A 22,159-nucleotide genomic window follows, 5' to 3' on the forward strand; every position below is an offset into this window, starting at 1 on the left:
GCTCCGAGCCGAGAACACCAGTCTCCCCAAAGGGAGCCCTCTGAAAAAAGATACAACCTTAGAAATAGGGATAATTTGAAAAAGCCTGATAGATATAAAGATATTGATACACGTTCCTCTCGATCTTTTTCGCAGAAATCGGAAAGAAGAGGACGATCAGAACAAAGGGAAGAGCACGCCAAGTCCAAAGACAAGAAATCTGCTCAAAGTAAAAAATTACAACTTCCAAGAAAGAAGGTAGCCAGTATTAAAGTAATCAAACATGCCGAGGATACTGAGGACACAGCTGAAAAACGGAGAGTGGGCACAGACAATGCTAGACAGCGCAGCAGAAATCAGCATAGCTCGCAAGATCCTGATGAATCATCTGGAGACAGTGGACACGAATGAATACATTCAATGGAAACTGCAGATACCAGAGTTAGTGAACCTTATAAAATATACTAAATAACATTGCATATAGAGGGAGATAAGACTAGGAAAATAAGGGGTCTATTTTGGGATAACCTCTCAAAAGGCTATGACATCCTGTTAGCCGAGAAAGACTGGCCACCAGAGTTTGTAACAGAGTGCCCTCATGGCAAGAAATGATTATGCCTGCCTTCTCAAATCACATTCCAATTCACAGAAAATATATATATGCAAGAAAATGGGGGGCAGTAGCTCAAGCACCTGCATTATATAAGAATCATGTAGGATGGGATGAGGACTCTCCTCCTCACAAAATCCAGTTAAAATGTCAACCTACTGCACAAAGGCAGTACCCGATTAAGCAAGAAGCTAAAAAACAGCTCAGGGAGATTTTAGATCAACTTGAATACCAAGGGGTGATTGAAACATGCACCTCTCAAAAGAACAATCCTTTGTTTCCTGTCTCCAAACCAGACGATTCATATCGTCTAGTCTTGGACTACAGACACCTTAACTCATGTTGCAAAACATTTGCGGTACAAAATCCGCACAGTGCGGCACTAATGAATAACATAGTTCGCAAAAAATACAAAACAACATTAGAAATTTCTAATGGATTCTTTTGTCAAAATATTGCACCGGAAAGCAGGTACTTGACCGCTTTCTCAATAATGGGGTCACAGAAAAATTTCTGTAGACTCCCACAGGGATTCAAGAATAGCCCAGGATTATTCTCAGCCAGAGTAACAGAGTTACTACAAATGTATGATGATGAGGCATTATCTTATGTCGATGACATCTATCTCACAGACGACGACTTGGATACTCAATTGAAAAGAGTGAACACCATAATACTTGGGTTCGCAGCAGAGGGTTACAAATTCAATTTTAAAAAGTCACGAATTGCCCATCTAATGGTCCTGTTTTTAGGACACGAATTATCAAGTGAAGGCAAAAGCCTAGCAGACAACTTCTTAGAGAAGTGCGCTGTACTCCAAGCTCCAAAAACGCTGAAGAACTTACAATCGATTCTAGGCTTCCTGAATTTCGGAAGAACTTGCATTCTAAATTATGCAGAGAGGGTTAAACCTCTCTACGAATTAATAAAACCTGATTTTAAACCAATCAACTGGACTCAGAAACACACAGAAATTTTGAGATCATTGCAAACAGACATGTTAGCTAAAACAAAATTAGAAACACGTGATAATACATGCAACCTTGTAATCCGAGTCATCCCAGGAAGATGCGGATTCACGTACCTGACCTCTAATGAGGGAGAAACGGTACCGATAGCTTACAAATCACACTTGTACACAAAAGCTGAAATAAAATTCAGTTCAACGGAAAAAATTCTAACTGCGGTTCAGACTGCTGTAGCAAAAGAAAGGGCCCTAGCACAAGGTAAACGAATAATAATCGTTACACCTATACCAGCCCTAGAAGCGGTAACAAAAGCGAGCATACCAAATGCTAAAGCTCTGCATCCGAGATGGATCCAATGGGTTAATTCTCTTGCTGCAACAGACGTAGTATATGAATTTGATCCTAATCTGAAAACACAAGAATTTTTACAATATTAATATGAATGTCCTCTGCCCACCGAAATCCTGCCTCTAGAACACTACGGATGTATAATATATACAGACGGATCAGCACAACCCGCAGTTGGGGGTAAACAAGCTTACAGTGCTGCGTGCGCGATTGTTAAAGGTCGTTGGCACAAAGGAAAATTTAGACCACTGGTCACTAAAACGCAATCTCTAGGAGATTGTACAGCTCAGCGAGCTGAACTACTAGCTTTTAAGATGGCGCTTGAGAATACCGATCGCGAATTCCCCACACTTATAGTGTGCGACTCATATTATTGCGTTCAATCTTATAATGAATACTTGCAGAATTGGGTTGAAAACGGATTCAAAGATGCAAAAGGTGGCACAATCAAGCATAAAATGCTTTGGAAACAAGTAGTTCTTTTACAGAAAGAACTACAAAAGACTCACGCGATACACACTCTGAGTCATCAACATGATGGCGTTCACGTTTCGGGGAATTCATTGGCTGATGAAGTAGCTGCTATCACCCGGTCAAAAACAAAAATAGACAGCGATATACTACAAGCTGTCAGTGCGTCAGTAAAAGATGATAGAAAAACACTCCCAAAAGGCTTTCCAGAAAAGTACACATACATAACCAATACGAATAATGTTCCTTTTGCTCGAATCCCTGGAGTGGGGGATAGAGTAATTCCAAACATGGAACACAGGTTAGGACTAATTACAGCGGCACACGAAGGGCTTGCTTCTGCACATGCTGGTGTTTCCGCCACAATATCATTATTAAAAGAGAGATATTGGTGGCCGCGCATGAGAATACAAACTAAGAAATATGTGCTAGAATGCGAAATATGCCAAAGAATGAAAGTATCAACAGTGAAACGACCGGCGCAGACACCCCTTCTAATCTCAGATAAACCATTGGCATGTGTTTACCTGGACCACTGTGGTCCCTTACAAAGGGATGGTAACTAGAAATATATCATGGTCGCAGTGGATTCCTGTACGAAATTCATTTGGATGTGGCCCCAGCGCTCGGCTGACGCCAGAACTGTTATAAAAGATTTGCGAGTCTTTATCGGCACATACGCAATTGCCATGCTTCATTCTGACCAGGGTCCTGCTTTTAGCTCTCGAGCTTATAAGAAGGCCATGACCAGCATGGGCATTGGATTGAGGTACTCTTGTCCCTTCCATCCTGAGGGAAACGGGATTGTGGAAAGAAAAAACCGAGACATAAAGCAATCTATAACGGCAAAGGTATTAGGTTCGGGTGATGGGTGGGTCCAGCATTTAACAAGTGTCCAACGTAGTCTTAATAATCTGACAAGAAATTCTCTAAAAGGTTTCAGCCCGTACGAACTATTGTTCGAAACTAGAATGTATGTTCAGGACTTAGATAGTCATGCTTCAGTGGTAGAAGATAATAAAAAATGCTTTGACATCAAAGATCGTTTGGCTGTTTTACAGGACTTAAATGAAACAAGAAAAGCCCTGAGCAACATAAAACTAAAACAGCAGCCAACAACCACTGAAGACACACCACCTGTCCCAGCAAGACCTGTCTGGATTCCAAAGATTGGGGATCTGGTCAGAGAGAAGATAGTTGTGAAGAAGGAATTTGGGCCTTCTTACAGAAAAGCAGTACCTGTCTTAGCAGTCAACGGAATGAGATCAGTTGTACTACCGCCCCTTGCTGGTAAAAAGGAGAACCGAGTTGTATCCATCGACCTGGTAAAACCACAATCATGTGGCCAATAATAAGTAGTAGGCCCAGTGGACTCACAAGAAATAGCAGAATACCAAAATTTGCTACAATCCAAGAGGTTCAAACTGAGAGACTAGTCACATTTGATAAACCTGCAGTGAATAAAAAAGGACTATGCAACAATGCCATGGAACTTGTGCCTCTTGAAACCCAAATTGAAACAGTTTGTCAAGAAACCCCAGTCTACAATGATGTAGCATCAGAATGTGCTAATGAAAGGCAAAGTGAAAAAACAATTACAACAATTGACAGAACTGCATCTGGCTACTTCATCAATTTCGATAACTTTTCTGAAGATCAAAGCGAGCCTGAAGTAACACCAGCAACAAAGACTTTTAAAGACAAAGCAACAGAACTCTTTCATCAACTCAAAGAAACTTATCTTGTTTGTCCATGGTTAGAATTTTGGATTGTGCTTGGTGTATTTTTCCTCCTGCTTTGTTCATCATGGTACTTTCGTTGGGAAAATTCATTGAGGGAAAATACAGTGCAATGGACACAGCAAGTCAGAACATCAACTTAGTTCTGAAGCCACACAAGTCATCTCACATCGAGAAAAGAGAACTGTCATCAGTGAATGTCACAGCCATTCCAATACCCGGCGGGGTAGTTTGGGACAAAACAGATTACGAAATATATGGACCGGTCGAACTCTTGAAATATCCTCATCAGTTTAAGGTTTCATTAAGTGACTTTGTAAAACCAAGTACATTCTCTGATGATTGGGACTTTGAAAGCATAAATAATATGATGTCAGATGTAGTATTGTCAGCAAAATTTACAGAACATGATTATTTGCAAGGTTCATTGAATTATGAACAGATGTATTGCTATACCCACTATGCAGACCACTATTTGCATAAATCTGCTCAACCTAGAAATGTTTTTAAATATAATCAATGGGAACATTGTGCAACTCCACCTAGAAGCAGTTCGAAAACATTTTATGAGAAATTTCCATACTTCTCAGGGTTTAACACAAGTGATGCAGAAACATTTTATTACAAACTGTTAGATAAAACAGGGACAAAAACCATGCTGACAAATACCAAACTGATTTATTCTGAAACATTTTATGAAAAAATGATTACATTTGATTTTGATTTCTGGAAAAACAACATTGAAACAAAAACCATCTGGGGTACAAAAGAATGGCAGGTACAAGGCCTAGAAGCATTATTTCGAGCCTGCATGATCCCAGAACAAATAATGTTCTTGAATGACACCATTCAACAAACTACCTGTTTTGGCCTAGCCAAGATCAAAGACTTAAACAAACTGTCTATTCCAAAACAAATACCTGATAACACAACCACAGATATTGAGATAGACGTATCCCAAATTTTACATCAAAATAGAACACATCCTGATTGAAAAAAAGCGGTTAATCTGGCCAACAGACATAAATAAATGTCAAGATAGATTCCTGAACAAAACACAGGGGTTAAAAAGGACCAGACCAGACCCTAGTTACTCCCAGAGACAACATCCAGGGATAGTAACAACATACAGTGTAGGGCAACTATGCCTTGAATGGCTACAAACATCCACACTGGCAGAAATTAAGCAACACTTGTCTTTACTTAAAGATGGTGCTGACTTGCGCGATTTCATAATGGGACCACGCAAACAGCGTCAAAATCGTTTCATAGCGGCCAGTATATACGCTGCTTACAACGAGGCATGGAAAGTGACTCAAATTGAGACAGCAGAGAAAATACGAGAAATTGATAGTATTATTTTGGAAAAATCACTTTCTGTTGTGGACAATGGGTTAATGACTCTGTCCTCCAGAATATATTCACTGGACAGTATTGTATCATCTGCTATAGATATAATAGATCAGGACTTGCTAATGTTACAACATGGTCAGTCCCAATTACGTTCTATAGTACAGCTAGGCTGGACATTGCAAAACCTGCGTTCAGGCTATGTGCCTTGGCGTTTAATCAACACAACGTCATTGTTCTCTATCTTTAACCTTACTGATAAACAAATCAGTTTGGCACAGAAAAGAGCAGACTATACAATTCTGAGCATTGAAAAACTTGAAAGATTACCATTGACAATGTCAGAAAGACCTGTCATTGAATGGATAATACTCAGAATTATCACAATTCCGATAACAACTTTCCAATTTAAAAAATGCCAAGAGTATATACCAGCAGGCCAGTATGAAAGGTTGGGTAAAGGGTACATTAAGTCATCATGGAAATTACCTTATACAGACACATGTTATAGTGACAAAAACCAGAATGTATTTCTTAGTGGTAATAATTGTAAACAATCACTAAGCGGTATACTTCTGTGCCAAGGTATTCATTTACATGGGGCCTGTGAGGGGACTTCAAATAACCTTTCATGCCACCAGCACGGCACACCTGCAACACAGATAGAGCCATTCTTTAGACAACTTTCTAACGATAGGTACGTTCTAATAACGGACCACAGCTGTTGTGGCATGGTGCCAGGGAAAGCATATCTCATAAGCGTTAGTTCCGTGGTCACTTGCTGTATGCAAGCATTGTATCCAAACGGCCCTGGAGACTCAGAGGCGACGATTTGGCCTCCGTTGAATATCTCTTCTACACGAATTGATACTTTAAGCAGAATGAAGTCTGTGCTTTTACAGACAACAGTGCCCATCACGTCATCAAAAGAAACGTATGATCTTCAAGTTGCAAGGACAACGGCAGAGATACATACACTTTTATCAACTAATTGCCCCGTGTATTTCGTAGAAATGCTAAGCCAAATCCTACATATGTCAGATGCCAGTGGTATCGCAAATGTATTTAAGACAATTTTTTAGGGACTGTTAACACCCTTCGAAGCAGTCCTGGGCATCTTACCCAATTTTGTCCATTCGGTTTTTGGTGGCCTACCACTACTTTTGGGACTCGTAGCAGGAATCGTATTTTTGACTCTTCTGCTCCAATATGGCAAGCCAAAACGCAGACATGACTCCAGCAACAATGGAAGAAACGATCCTAGCAATAAGCTACCGGGACCGCATAACTAAAGTCCTTGGATTAGCCGGCTAAGAGATCTGAATATGACCTGGTTTCTTTCATTCAGACCTATATGGCAGAACTGCATCTTACCTGTGCTTCGATGTATGCTATGCAGAGAAGAATGCGTGTTAGACACCAGTCTTACACTACAATCAGCAGTACCAATGGATATCGACACTTTGCTAAGTCCTGTAACGGCTCGTGCATCGTGTTGTCCCCAGCGGTTACCAATCCTGATGACGGCATTCGTTGAGACTTCTGCACTACGATTAGGTGGTGGCAGTGAAGCAAGAAATGAGAGCAACATCACCCAGGTACGACCTTCTGTGAGCATTGCTGATCCTGAAATCGATGATAGCAATCATTCACACGACTGCCCAGTTACAGCATTTTCATCCTTGTTCGAACTTTCACCTGAAGCTGTAGACTGTTTTTTTGCACATCTATCTGAAGTCATGTTCTCCCCTGAACCAAAAGAATAACTTTTAAGCAAACCGGCACACAGCGTTCCCATGAACCCTGAATTCGGCCTTCAGCTTTGAAAAACAAAAGCTACTGAAAACATTTTGGAACAATTTTTTCCCCTGAAAACTAAATTATTTTTTCCAAATTCCAAAATATTTACCTTTTTTTGGCACTTGTACTCTGCTTGAAGTAGAACTATTCATAAAGAACACAGCTTCTATTTTTATCAAATCTAGAGACAATATGTTACCGCAGCCTCTAGCACACTCACAAGCAATTTCATTTATATGTGATGAAATAGTCTCGACCTTCTTTTCTGTAATTAAGAGATATTTCATGCGTAATTTTCGCAAATCGTTCAGTTTTTTGAAGGATTACACTGCTTAAAAACGTACAGTACCTATAACGTTCCGTGTATTTCGCATACACCATTTTGAATGCAAAATGTATTTTGGGGTGGGTTGGAATACACATGCATCTTTATTGCTTAGTTTTTAGTAATTGATGGACATAAAATCGTGGAGCGGGTGATGTATTTTATCTAGGAACCCGATTCAATATTGTGACTTTATGCCCCTATACGGCTATAATCAATAATATCCCTATAATGGCATAATAATCAGATCCATATTTCAGTAAATCGCCCTTACAGTCCAAGGCACGGCAAAAGCTACTTCCTTGGATTCCTAGAGAGCACACCGAGTTCTTTCGACACACCAAACCTCCAGCAACCTGGGAAAGCCCCGCTTGCTTTGTTTTGATTTGTAATAGAACTCCTGCGAGCACTGTAAGAACGGCCAGTTCTTAGTGACATCTTTATTGACGTCTTATGTCCAAACCTTACGTCAAACTCGGCACCTTTCAGGTATAAATATACCAACGTTGCCTTAAGCAAACACACAGTGGTGGTTCTGGAGCAGAGCAGCTAATCTACTTTCCGAGAGCCCAGCAGAAGCGAGAAGCCCACGGACGCTGCCCCTCCTCTTTGACGAGCTGAGAAAGACGCTGTCTTTTCTCCTGCCGAGAAAATCCAGCTCCGGCGTTTCCAGCCTACCCCTGCGGGTGACTGGGATATCGAGTCCTGAGAGAGAGATACCAGACCTCCTACATTCTATTCCCAAGGTACAGTGCTGACTAAACCCGTAGAGAGAATTCTTGAACAGATCCTTGGCAACAAACCTACTTAACTTAAACTGCTACTTACTTACTCCTTCCCATGTATTAGGCTTAGGTCAGGTACACCGGGGTAGGCTTAGTTTAGAAGCACCAGTTGAGCACGTTAGCCTATGTATATATATTTTATCCATTTTAAAGTGTGTTATGGCTAAGAAACCATATCAATGCTTTTACAGTATTATTTCATAATACTCCTTTTACTGTACGTACTTTACTTTACATTAAGTATTGCAATTGTGGCAATGAATTTCTCTTGCATGAGAAGGAAGACTGCTCAATAAATAATACCTTTTATTGAAAACGCCCTTCTCTCTATTCTCTGCACCCTGGTGAAATTAAATATGCACATCTGACTGAGTGAAATAGCTGTCTATTGTTTCACACGACTCTAGAGATTGACTCTTATTCTGAGGGAGCAAAGTTGTCATGTTTATGCGGTTGTCGGAAGCTGAATCCCTTCTTGTCTGAGCCAGGGAAGCTGATCACTTCCTATTCATTCAAGAAAGTTTCCAGTGACCTCTGAGCTAGCTGGTGCAAACCTAAATTAAGTCTAACATAGTCAGTGGAGACCTAGAAGACCTCAGTCCTACGTCTAAACTGCTGTTTATGTTATTCCAATGCGCAGGGCCTATAGGGAAAATAGGAACTACACTACAGTGCCACGCTAGCGGCATTCAGAGAGAAGCTCACAGAATATATGGAAGAAGCTCGGAGGGAGGTACAATTTCGAGGGAAGCATTGGATTGCCCGACAATATGGTGAAGGAGATAGGCCTGGTAAGATTTTAGCGCAGAAGGTGGGTAAACCTAGATGCAACACATATGTCATGGAAGTAGAGGACCCAGACGGGGGCATCTGCCAAGAGACACCTAATATACTCAATGCTTTTGTGAAGCATTATAAAACGCTCTACACCACTACAAGAGTAAAGGCACTGGATTTGGATGTGTTTTTGGGGGATGTGACATTGGGCTGGCTCAGTGATGGGCAGAGGGCTTTCCTGTGTGCACCGTTTGAGCTCGATGAGGTGCAAGATGCTATCTTGAGTCTATAGTCTGGGAAGGCCACGGGTACAGACGGCATTCCGGCAGAATTTTATAAAACATACATAGACCCCTATTCTTAGGGAAGTCTACGAAGATGCATTGGAGGTGGGTTACCTGCCGGCTTCCATGAGGGAGGCGCTCATATTGTCCCTGCTGAAGCCGGGAAAGGAGACATCACAGTGTAATTCCTATAGACCATTATCGCTCCTAAACTGCAATGCGAAAATCTAGGCCAAATTAATTGCAACACGCCTGGGTCTTTTAATGGAAAACTTGATATTGCCTGACCAATCGGGCTTTGTGCCTGGTAGGGCTACCGCCCACAACCTTAGGACGCTATTTGCTGTCCTGAATACCGTCTCGCCTGACTTGACGTTGGGGGCTATTTTTTTAGATGCCACCAAAGCATTCAACTCCATCGAATGGGATTATATCTTTGGAGTCATGGAGCGCATGGGCTTCCCCCCTCTGTTCCTGTCATTGATTAAATTGTTATATTGCATGCCGGTGGCTAAGGTCCTCGTCAATGGACACACAACACAGACTTTCAATATTACTAGGGGGACGCGGCAGGGATGCCCCCTGTCCCCATTGCTCTTTGCAATAGCGACGGAACAGCCCCCTGTCCCCATTGCTCTTTGCAATAGCGACGGAACAACTTGTGGCTAAATTAAGGCAGCACCATAATGAGAAGGCCCCCAGATGTAATCTGCGTCAGGTGTTGATATCACTGTACGCCGATGACATCACGCTGTATGTTTTTTGACTCTCAGCAGAACCTTAACCCGTTAGAATTTATAGTATTTGGGTAACTCTCGGGCGTTCAAATAAATTGGGGGAAATCATGTCTTTTTCCACTGACCTCAGCTATGACGTCTTTCCCCCTAGATTTTCCCCTGGAGTGGTGTGATGAGGAACTGAAGTACTTAGGGATAAAAATCACCAGAAATAGGGAAGAACTTATGAGATTGAATTACGGTACGGCCATGGCTAAAATAACAGATTGTGTCACACGGTGGGTGGCGCTGCCCCTCTCCATGGCGGGACTTGCGTCGTTGATTAAGATGGTGGTTCTACCCAGGTTGTTATATATTTTTTTGAATATCCCCTTTTATCCAGGTGCGTTTTTTTTAAGTCACTTAAATCGGAGATGATACGACTAGTCTGGGGGGAAAACAACCTAGGTTGCAATGGGAGGTGATGACAAGACCTTATGATAAGGGAGGGTTTGGTATTCCAAATTTTGAGCTATATTTTACGTGCACGCATCCCCATTATGCGTGGTACTGGGTGAAGCAACCGACATACATGCCACAAGTGGCAGCAGAACATTGGCTGGCGCATCCCACACCAATAGAAGGGGCACTATATGTAGTAGTTACAAGTAGAGACAGGGCAAGCAATGCTCTTTACACAGACTGTACTATACTCCGGCCAAGATGTACAGGTTCAAGTTACGAGGGGATGATAGATGTGACAGGTGCCGTGCACCAGGGGCGGATTTTTTGCATTTGGTGTGGGGGTGCCCCGAGGTAAACAAATACTGGGATTAGGTATTCCAGGCATTGAGCGAAATAATTGACACGCCTGTAGTGGCCACACCACTGATGGCATTGCTGGGACATGTTAAACCACTCCAACCGAGCACCGTCAATTCACAGCGCTGGCACTCCTCATGGCCAAGAGAAGGGTGGTGTGCCGGTGAGGCAGGAGGTGTGCTCCCAAGTTCAAGGACTGGATCACTGATCTAGTAATGTGCCAGGAAAGATTATTGACCTTTGCGGAACTGTTACCGATAGCCTCCAGGCCCAGGGATGTATGGGCACCACTGCAATGCTATTTACACCCACGGGAAGTAAAGAGATAAAGTATAAGAGGACCGTTGGTGTCAACATGGGCTTCTATTGGAGTTCTCAAAGGCATATTATCAAGCCCATTATCGCCGCTTTAGCAGCAGTTTTCTGCCGCTAAAGCAGCGATAAGGTTATCGCCGTGCTTGATAATATGCCCCCTGGTTTTTCTTGTCTGCTTTTAAAATAAAAGCAAGAAAAGATAGCATAATACTCACCTCTGGGTCTTTAATAAAATAAAAACTTTCTTTCACTAAAGCTAAGAAAATCTTCATTCTAAACTGCCCATTTGGAAATGTGTGATGGCCTACAAAGGGCGCAACTGGGAGAAGGACTACAGTGGAAACAACTGCCGCAAGTCAGGCTGTAATTAATGGTGTCAGTTGTTTCTCCGGATGCAAACCTATTAAAGGCTAATGGATTTATAATCTTTTCAATTTTTGTCTAATGAGTTGGAAGCATCACTCACAGTGCCATTTCAGAACATTATGTGAAGGACTTGCTAATATGGCGATCAGAATACCTGTATAAAATCTTGACAGTAGTAGTCCCTTCTCATTGTCCACAAATTCATCCAATTGGAGTACGTTGTGTAGAATTTAAATGTACTAGCATAATGGTGCTGTTAATTTTGCAAGAGGAACCATTGCTAAAGGCACGCTCTGTCAAAATGTATTTGCCTATGAGTCTCAATAAATACTGAAAACGAGATACCCATTAGTGCCCAAATGTTCCTTTGGAATGTTTTTTTAATATGTTTGTGAATGCCACCCTCACGCACGGAGCACCCACCTTGGAGTTCGGCAACGCTGGGAGACACTGTGGCGTGAATCTGTTGAAGCCTGCCTGAACTGCTGCTCAGTGCAGTGGTGTAACGGAACCTGAGGGGGCCCCCCTGCAAAGTACATGGAGGGGGCCCCGACCCACTGCCCACCACTTTGCCACACCACCAAAAAATCTGGTATATTTTGAATTGAAACCTCCAATCTCAAATGAAATGCCTCTATATTTGCGTACTCAAAGTTCGAATAAGAAATTAAGAAACACTCTTAACATATAAGCTACACCATTTTTAACATTATTGTCAAGAGCAGATTATTTAACTGAGACAGGAGTCAGAGCAATGCCATGGAGCTGTCCTATTGTTTGAGGAACTGCCTATCGCTGCAGAACAAAGAACAACGACATAGGGTCTGAATTAGAATTGACATTGATGGAAAATAACTTGAAACTTTTTAAAGACAAACCCAAATCAGCAATTTAACAGACTTGACTGACAATATACATAAGCAGTACACAAGATATAACCCAGTATCCTGCCAGATCCAAGAAAATAAACTGGTGTGAATTATCTGCATGCCACACGCTTGCGTCTGTCAGGGATTTTGTATCATATTAACCACTCCATAGTATTTAAAATGAACTGAGGATGCAATTTCAATATCTACCATCAGGGCTTTATTAGTAAGCAGGGCATAAACAGGCAGGCACACAAGGCTGAGGATGAAAACTGCTTGGATGCTTCAGAACACTGATGCAGATGTGTGTCTGTATTGATCATTTCTGTATTGTAAACAGAGCTATTTACATGATTTCAGGTGCACATATTATAGACAAATGCAAACAACACCATCAGTAACACATCATGTAGAATACAAACAAACCATATTATCAAGTACCTAATGACAGAATCTATACTAACTGTAACTGGCGAAGCAAAGGAAAAAGTGCAAATACTTTCAAAGCGCATAATAAAAGAATCAGCAATCCAGCAATAAACAAAACTCAAGCATGTTTTGTAAAGCAATCCCCCTTCTTCTTACATCAAGTTGAAAAGGCTTTCAAAGTGCCTGATAAAAACAAATCCAGCAGTATGTAGAAATGAAGCCAGGTTGGTCAAACCTTTTCTCCTTTGGTTTGTGCATGAAGGCGCAATTAATTCAAAGTGACTGGTCACACAGTACAAGCACAACAGCATACAAAAATCAAATCTAACCAGTTTAATCAGACTATGGCCCTTTGGTTTGTGAATGAAGGCGCAAATATTTCACAATGACTTTTTAAACAATAACAAGTGCAGCAGGCAGCAGCATACAAAAATCAAACAAGTTTAGTCAACCAGTGCCCATTTGGTTTGTGCATGAAGGTGCAGATATTTGAAAGTCACTGTTAAAACAATAATAAGTACAGCAGGCAGCAGCATATAAAAATCCCTGTACTGTACCCTTCCCAGGAACACCCACATCTAGCGCAGAGTCACTGCTCCTGCGCAGCACTGCACATCTAGCTGAAGTAAGCCACAGGTGAGTCAAGAATACAGCAGCTGAACTTTTGAAAAAGTGAGTGAGCCTGTAGGCCTCACTCCAGTGACAGGGTAAAAAGGACCTGTTCACTACTATTGATCACTACAAAGTATGCTGCCACCACCGCCCTTGTGCTGCTTAACACCTGGCGAAGGCTGTAGCCTTTCACCACTATAAGGATAGCACTTTGGATGTCCCTCCTGGTCCAACAAGATCGCATACCGTGAGACAGACCTGTGTCACGGCACACCCACATAATCTGTGCTCACCTATGAGAAAAAAATCAGCATTAAAGATCTAGACAACAGTACAGTAGAGCAATCAGGGCAGGGGTACACTTCTTTAGACAAGCAGAGGACTTTTCCGATAGACAGATAGACAGATAGACAGATAGACAGACAGACAGACAGACAGACAGACAGACAGACAGACAGACAGACAGACAGACAGACAGATAGATAGATAGATAGATAGATAGATAGATAGATAGATAGATAGATAGATAGATAGATAGATAGATAGATAGATAGATAGATAGATAGATAGATAGATAGATAGATAGATAGATAGATAGATAGATAGATAGATAGATAGATTCTTTAAGGGAGGAAAAGTTATTTGTATGCAATTATGAAGGCATTTCAAGCCAGGATCAAAATCATAATTGTAGGTTTCGAAAACCTCTCTCTGAAACCATAATAGTGTAAGCAAATAACTTGTTACTCTTCTCTTCAAGCCTGAAGGGGGCATGGTACCATAAATTGAGGTAACACTCCATCCCCTCTTACTTTATTGTCTATTTTAAGTTCCTGCTAAAAAAAAAGAACCACAGTAGGAGAGCACTAATATTTCTTTTCAAGATTAAAATATTTAGCAATCTCTTTTGACAGCTAAAGTGGTATTTCTCACTAGGGTTATAAAAGCAGAACATGCAGCAGTCATGGGTCGTCGGGTAGGCACTCATGGTAAGCCAATTCAAGGTGTCACCAAAACTGGTGCAGAGAAAATGAACGGGTTTAAATGAAAGGAAACATTAAGCTCCCAATTACAGGGGGTCTGGATTGAGATGTCAGGATACTATCTAGCCAGAAAGAGTGATTCCAGATGGTAGGTCCAGACCTGAATCCTGCTGTTCTTAGTCCTGGTCTCTAGAATGTGAATTAACATGTGAACTTGGAATTGCCTGGTACAAAACGACATCTGGAGCCTCCCTTCTGTGGACAAATCTGCTTCAATTCACCATCAGCTATTAAGAGGTAATAAATGGGTGCAGGACCAGGTCAGCCTTTGTAGGGTGGGTAGGGTTTCAGGGGGTATTAGAGGCAATGGGTTCTGATGGCTTAGGAGGGCGCCAGAGAATGGGGTGTATTCTTGGGACTGAATTCCAGAAGCAAAACAGGATTTTTCCTGGTTTGTTAATGAAATTTGGAAGTAAGTCAGGAGTACTGCAAGAATACATCATACCTACCCATAGCAAACCTCATGTGAATCAGGCCATGTGTGAATTGAGCTCCATGAGCCAATTCACAAAAGATTTGCTGGGAGAAGGTGTGACTTACACATATAGTACTCCTATCTTTCTCATGAATTGTGGATATAAGGTAGACTGTTCCTAACTTAATCTTGCCTACCTCACAGAATTCAAACGTAAGCCAGGAGTACTACAAAAATAAGTCATAGCAAAAACATTTGGAGATTGTGGCTTGTATCTTTTCCTCTGCAATGGCATTACACATAGAAAAACTCTGCAAAAGGTAAACTCGCAGATACATTTTTCATCCTGGCTAGCTTTGTTGAAAGTGAAAAAAATATATTGTTATGCAGTAAAAACCATCACACTATACAGAGACAACTTTTGTGGGATTGCAATGGGAAACTTTGCAAGCTTTGCAAATAGAAAGAAATGGACATTTTATAAATCTTTGCAAGTTAAAAACAGCACCCTTCTGCACTCTAACCCTTAAAGCCTGTTGTGCATCAAATGTCGTCTTTTTGGCTGACACTATTACCCTACACATTCCTTTTAGTCTGTTTTGTAAAATCAATATTAATTCACTCAGAAATGAGACAAATCAGTGGCATGAGTGCCTCAAACGTTCTTTCAATGCACATTAAGTAATTTAACTGAAATAAAGGGTCAGTACATACAAAAATTAAGTAAAATGCAACTGAAAGCTCTTCCTGCAACCTGGTGCATAACCTCCTGGAAGCCCCTGTCTAGATGCAAGCGCTGGGACGCCTTCGAGTAGCTACGCGTATATAAAAGTAAATAATAATAATAAAGCTACAACTGACCACAAAAAAACTAAACACTGCATGGTCAAGCATTACCTAAAGAGTACACTCTCTCGATATTCAGAATTTGTATGCATCAAATCTTAGAGGACCTTTAGTAGGCCTAATATAATTCAGCCTTTTGGAAGACGTTTACATAATTTTTTAAGCAAGGGTTACCTGACCATTTCATGCTGTTCACAGTGCGTCCAAAATGAACCCGATGAATGGACGATTACCCAGACACTAAGGCAAATAACAGCGCGTAATAAACATCTGGAAATTTCAATAGCACTGTCCATCTTTGCCTTTGGCGACACCTAGATCAAGCCTGGATTTCCAGCCGACATTTCCCAAGGCAGTTGATAGGTCTTAAAGGACAATCTTTGTGTGTAGGGTTAGTTAAAAGTTCAAATTGTTTTTTATTCAACATGTGAATAGGGGGTTGCTTTCAGTGTGCGCAAGGTGCCATGTGGAGCTGCATGCAGGACTGACATGATGCTTGCATTATGAATGAAGCACTAACGAGCGTAGTTCTATAGTTCAGCATTTTTTTAAAATACATATAGTGTCAAATTGTGTAATACAACAAAAAGTGATCACTACATTATTATGATGTGCAGAAATATATACATTAACTTCTTTAATTTGTGGTATTTTTGTCAGTGCATTTTCTTTAAATATGCAATTCTATTCAGTCACAATTTTCAAAGTATACAATTTGTACGTTTATTTTCAAGGCAGTAATATGTGCAATAGCACCAAATTTTAATTTCTGCCTATGTGGCCCCAGTGTAATGGAAACCTTTTAATGATTAGAGAAATGATTTTTACATGAGGAAATGTAAGGAGACATGACCTAACAGTTGCTTGCAGGCTGCTCTGGTAGTGTCCACAGGAGCAGGCGCAGATGACTGGTGCTGACCACACAGTTTACTCTGCGCAGATGACCCACCCTACCCCACCCTGCAGAGCAATGCATGATGGCGTGCAGGCGGCACACTAAATGTGAACATGCGGCACTGAGACCGCGCAAGTTGTAATAATGGCCTGCTGCCCGTGCACAGAGCCAACCTTTGGGGTGCATGGGCGGCAGGTCATTACCCCCAGCTCCCTCCTGTCCTCGTCCCCTTCATTACATTTGTTATGAATGAAGGGGACGGGGGCAACGGGACCCGGAGTAATGAAGATTACCGGTAAGTAATAGGACATTACCCCCAGGTCCCTCCTGTCCTCGTCCCCTTCATTCATAACAAATGTAATGAAGGGGACGAGGACAACGGGACCCGGAGTAATGAAGATTACCGGTAAGTAATAGGACATTATCATTATTAAAATGCTCCTCTGCCTCGGTCAGAACCCTGTGCAAGATCAGACCAAAAACCTTGTGAGCGGCTCCTTCCAGACAACCCTATCAACTATGGTATTATTGCGGAGGAGAAAACGCATAGCTGCCAAGGTTTGACATTGCTTATGTGTGACATTTTCATAGTTTCAGTGTACTTGTGAGTGACATTCAACAACCAATGTGTGACACTCAAGAATGACACTTTCTCCCGAGTAAAATCAAGCAGTGACATCCATGGAGACAGATAAATACCAAAAGTTACACCCATATGAGCAATGAGAAACTAAAAGAAGATCTTGAAACTTCTACAAAGCACCATTACTAGTGTAGGGTGCCAGAGCACTTTACATCATACCTACATTATAGAGAGACAATAATTCATACGTTTGAAATCAGTCTAAAGGAAATGTTACATAAAATAGTGAGGATTAAGTTGTAGAATCACATGTCATCCATACTAGTAGGCAGTATATTTTAAGAGTGTTGGTCTGGATTTAAAACGTACCACAGTGGTTGGTTTTACTAAAAACAATGGGGCAGATTTACAAGCCCCTTGCGCCACTTTTGCGTCATTTTTAACATGTGGAAAATGACTCAAAAGTGGTGCAAGGGGCTTGTAAATAAGCCCCATTGTCTTTTTACCCAAACTAAACCTTTTAGAAAAATTAGGATAATGAGAGTCTTGGGGTGTGGGGGGATATAATGTTCTAACTTTACCACGTAGTTTGAATACAAACTCTACACTGCAGTTTATACATAATTGTGTTATATCACAAATGTAACTTATGAACTGTAAGTAACTAAATAATCTCTGTGACAAAAGCAGTAACCCACTGAGCTACTCACATAAAATGCACTTTAGTGATCTGCATGTACACGTTCTGTGCAGCAGGCATAATAACCCGCTGTGCTACATCAGGATGGGTGAAAACTGACGCTGACAGAATGCTGATGTTGCTCCAGCAGGAACATTATTCACAAGAGGTATCTTGGCATGATTTTAATCGTTGCCAGAAAACTCCTGGAGACACAAGGGATTCGGTAGAAGGTGTTTTTTAATTGTGAAAATATCCTCGTGGTTGAAAGGGCAGATTCCCTGACTCCTTCTCACTCACAGGTGGAACCAGTATTAAAACAAAGGTAAGCGAGTTCAGCAATGGCTGCAACTGCTTCCTAATACACAGAACACACGACTCTGCACTACAAGAAATAAAAGTGAAACCAAACTGAAAACACTCCATCAGGAGAGGCAAACCTGACGTGCTGAACATGCGGGACCCTGCACCACAACAGCTGAAACAAATGCTACTCTATTATTAAAAAAAATGTTTCCTACCTTACAACTGGAACCAACTTAAAACTTTGGGAAAAGAAGGCCCCTGCACTTTGAGGAAAGCCAAGCCGATAGTGTGTCTCAACTCTGTGCTAGACCATGATCCTGCTGCCCTGGCCCGCCCTGAAGAGACTGTCTATCGAGGTCAGGGAGCATACTGGCGGCACCGGCAACAGCTCCTGGGGAGTGGGGGCCCAGGTCCATTGGCAGGAAATTGAAAGAAAAAAAACACATAATGAATGATGCCTGCCTCACTCCTCACTGAATGTAGAGGAAAGAATACTTCATTTTCCTGACAGTTCAAGAGCTGCTGCACCTCGCCTCACGCTTCCATTGACCTCACTTAACCTAACAAGTCTGCCCACCATTTAGCAATGCAAAATCAGCCACATTTACAGTATGCACAGGTGAATACATTGATTTCTTTGGGCAGCTTTTATATAGCGCGAACTCGACCCGAAGGGTATTGGTATTACGTGAGGAGAGGGAATATCGGAGACTCTTCAAGGGGAACTGTGTAGTGACTGACTGCTGCGAGTTAATATTTACTGTATTTGGTCCCATAGTCCAGGCAGTCTGCATTGTGCTGAGGGGGCCCCTAGACTGCAGGGCCCCCTCGCACCGCGGGGGCTACGGGGGCCTGTGTTACACCCCTGCTGCAGTGCAATCTTTCGCTCCCTCAAACATTGTCGGAGATTACTAAATCGAAATGTACATGGCTACCTAGCGGTACCTTGTGGATGAAAGCTAGGTGAATTCTGGCAAACTATCTGCAGTGGCTGCGAGGGGCATGGACAGTAATTGATTTATGCAATAAGACACACTATGCATAACTGATGCAGAGTGATTCTAAATTTAGAAATGTGTGATGCCCTACAATGTGCGCAATTGGGAGAAGGACTACAGAAGGAACTACTGCTGCAAGTCAGTATATATATTGAAGCAGAATTGATTTGGGTAATAAGCTAATGGCTGTGGGGAGGTGTCTGCATTGCACGAAGAGGGGATTTCTTTAATTCTTAAAACTGATCCCTGCACTGGTCACGACCAACATCACCATGTAGTCTTGTAATCTCAATGCAACAGACCGGAAAACTCTGTAACTGGCAGGGTCCTTTGAAATCACTGTGAGGGAAAGGAGAAAAGGAAGAAAGTAACTGACTCCTCGAACAATGCATGAGCTGTAGAGGCACAGTCCTCAATTGGTTCTCCTCTTACCTAACCTACGGCTACCAAATTGCGAAAATGGGCAACACGTTCTCGAGACCTGTCATGGTACATCAAGGGGTCCCTCAAAGCTTGATCCTCTCCCCAACCCTCTTTAACCTGTACCTATTACCACTATGTTGATTTTCAGAAACACTGGGATTCTCTTCCACCTCTACGCTGACAATATTTAAATATACATAAAATTCACTTCCCCTGAAGACCTTGTCCTCCTTTCAATCATTCTCCTAAAGATTCAGAACTAGATGTCTAATCATTACCTAAAACTTAACCCAGCTAAAACAGAATTTCTTTTGATCTCACCTCCAAAAGCAAAAAACCCAGTTCAGGAATGGATTGCCAACTTTCTGGTACTGGATGGCTGCCATGATATTGTCCAGAGTGCTGAATCCCTTGGTATCACCCTTGACAATCATCTAAATCTCCACAACCACATCTCAGACATGTCCAAAAGCGCATGACACCAATTCAGGCAGCTATGAGGCGTCAGACAACTGATCCTGGAAAGAGACTTCAAAACAGTGCTCTCCAGATTAACCTATGGAAACGCCCATCATTTAGGAATACACAAACTTCCTCTAAGCCCACTGAGAGCAACTCTCCATGCAGAAGTATGCTTTGTACTAGGTCTCAAGAAAGGTGACCACATTTCCCCAGGCTCTGCTAACCCTCCAATGGCTTCCCATTGAATTTCGGGCTCAATTCAAAACAGCTTGCATTACCCACAGAGCACTGCACTCCTCTTCACCCTTCTGTCTAAGTAATACACTGAAAATATTTGGAGCAAATAGGGGTTCCAGAAATTCCCAATCCCTGCTCCTGCAACCTTCAGTTGAGAATGGTACATGAGCCAGTCATTGTCTGGTAGTGACACAAGAATCTTGAGCGCCTTACCTCCCTCCCTTCGCCTAACAACCTCCATTGCCACCTTCAAAAATGAGCTCAAGCCCCTCCTATTTGACAGACACCTGGGTTAATCACCCTCAACCATACCTAAGTACTCTATCCAGGAGCTGAACCACGTTCCTTGTATGTCCCCACCATCCTAATCAATGCTGGAACTATGTACGTCCCTTTCCAACAACTTCTTTTGCCTTGGTTGCAGTTACTGATGCAATATGTCTGAATGTAAATCTTATTACTGTAACTTGTTGTACCTTTGTATCATGCTACTGTTGTAAAGCGCTCTGGTGCCATTCGGGCCATGTCCGCAATATATAAAATTGCAAAAATAAATAAATAAAAATGTTGAGAAAGGCTGTGCCACGGAAGGGAGAGGTTTTTATCCTTGCCGCCTATGCGACAACAGAAAGAGCCGTCTGGTGCTTGCTCCCTCCTTAGACCAGCACATGCTACAGAACAATCCTGAAATAAAGTGAATATGTCTAGAAAACTGTGATGCACCAAAACATCTAGTAGTGTGATAAATTAACATCATTATATCTCCTAAATTATAAAACAGTACATCAACCAGACTGGCAATAGCAATGTGATAACGGAAAAGTTTGAATCTTTAATGAAACATTGCCATTTTAATTTTTTGAAATGTCGGTGCATTTCCTTCCTAGGAGGACCTTGTGAATACTGTTGGCGAAAGTGCTGCATTAGGAGTCTCTGGAATTGTCATGTGGGGAGGCCTTAATTTCAGCAAGAGTGAGGTAGGTCATACCTAATCTTATTTTGTCTTCTGAAAAATGATTGGGAAGTTTATAATCATTATGTTTTTGCCTTTGGGTGTATTATTTAGAACACAGATGAAGGCTAACAGATATTAAATAGGCTGTCAGAAGTACTTAGGTAGACATTTGTATTTCATAAACTGAGAGTCACAAACACAGTCCCCCCAGGTTAAGCTTAGACTATTGGCTTCCAAATCTACAAAGCGGTATACTTCCTTGGCATCCATCAAGCAATGCACTTGATCATAGTATTTAAGCTCTCAGAAGCTTATTGGGTGGTTTGCATGAAAGTAGAGACTCTATATCTGAAGTTACAGAACCCTGAAAAAATGGATCAATCTTTATGGGGAAGGGTGTGCAGAGTAAAGGCATTATATTAAAACGTGGCAGAATAAAGAATTTCTTTCCTAAATGCTCATCATCAGTAAATCATTATTACAGACTTCTTTGATGTTAACAGGTATCTTAGATGGGAACGTGCTCTTTTCTCTGTAAAACCCTCCCCGTACTTATCATTTCACAAACTATAAAGCTGCCTCTTATGTGTATAAATTGGTACTTTTTTCCTTTACATAGACCTTTTCTAATAATGCATACAAAAAACATAATCCATACCAAAACAAGATGATGCTTTAGTGCAGGACTAGTATGAAGTACACAGTGTATACAGTATCCTTACAAAATATAGAAATACAAATTATTGGACCAC

At 41.6% G+C, this 22,159-nt stretch overlaps 1 protein-coding gene across 1 annotated transcript in view; it reads left to right on the forward strand.

Moving 5' to 3' along the window:
* Window positions 1-22,159, forward strand: part of LOC147750566 (hyaluronidase-like) — a 123,336-nt gene that overhangs the window by 46,401 nt on the left and 54,776 nt on the right. Inside the window, exon 2 of the mRNA XM_086936558.1 lies at window positions 21,340-21,429. Coding sequence (XP_086792684.1) covers window positions 21,340-21,429 — 90 coding nt within the window. The remainder of the gene's footprint in view (window positions 1-21,339; window positions 21,430-22,159) is intronic.

Source organism: Lissotriton vulgaris, chromosome 1_1 (genome assembly GCF_964263255.1).
Source record: "Lissotriton vulgaris chromosome 1_1, aLisVul1.2, whole genome shotgun sequence".
NCBI classification, from domain to species: Eukaryota; Metazoa; Chordata; class Amphibia; order Caudata; family Salamandridae; genus Lissotriton; species Lissotriton vulgaris.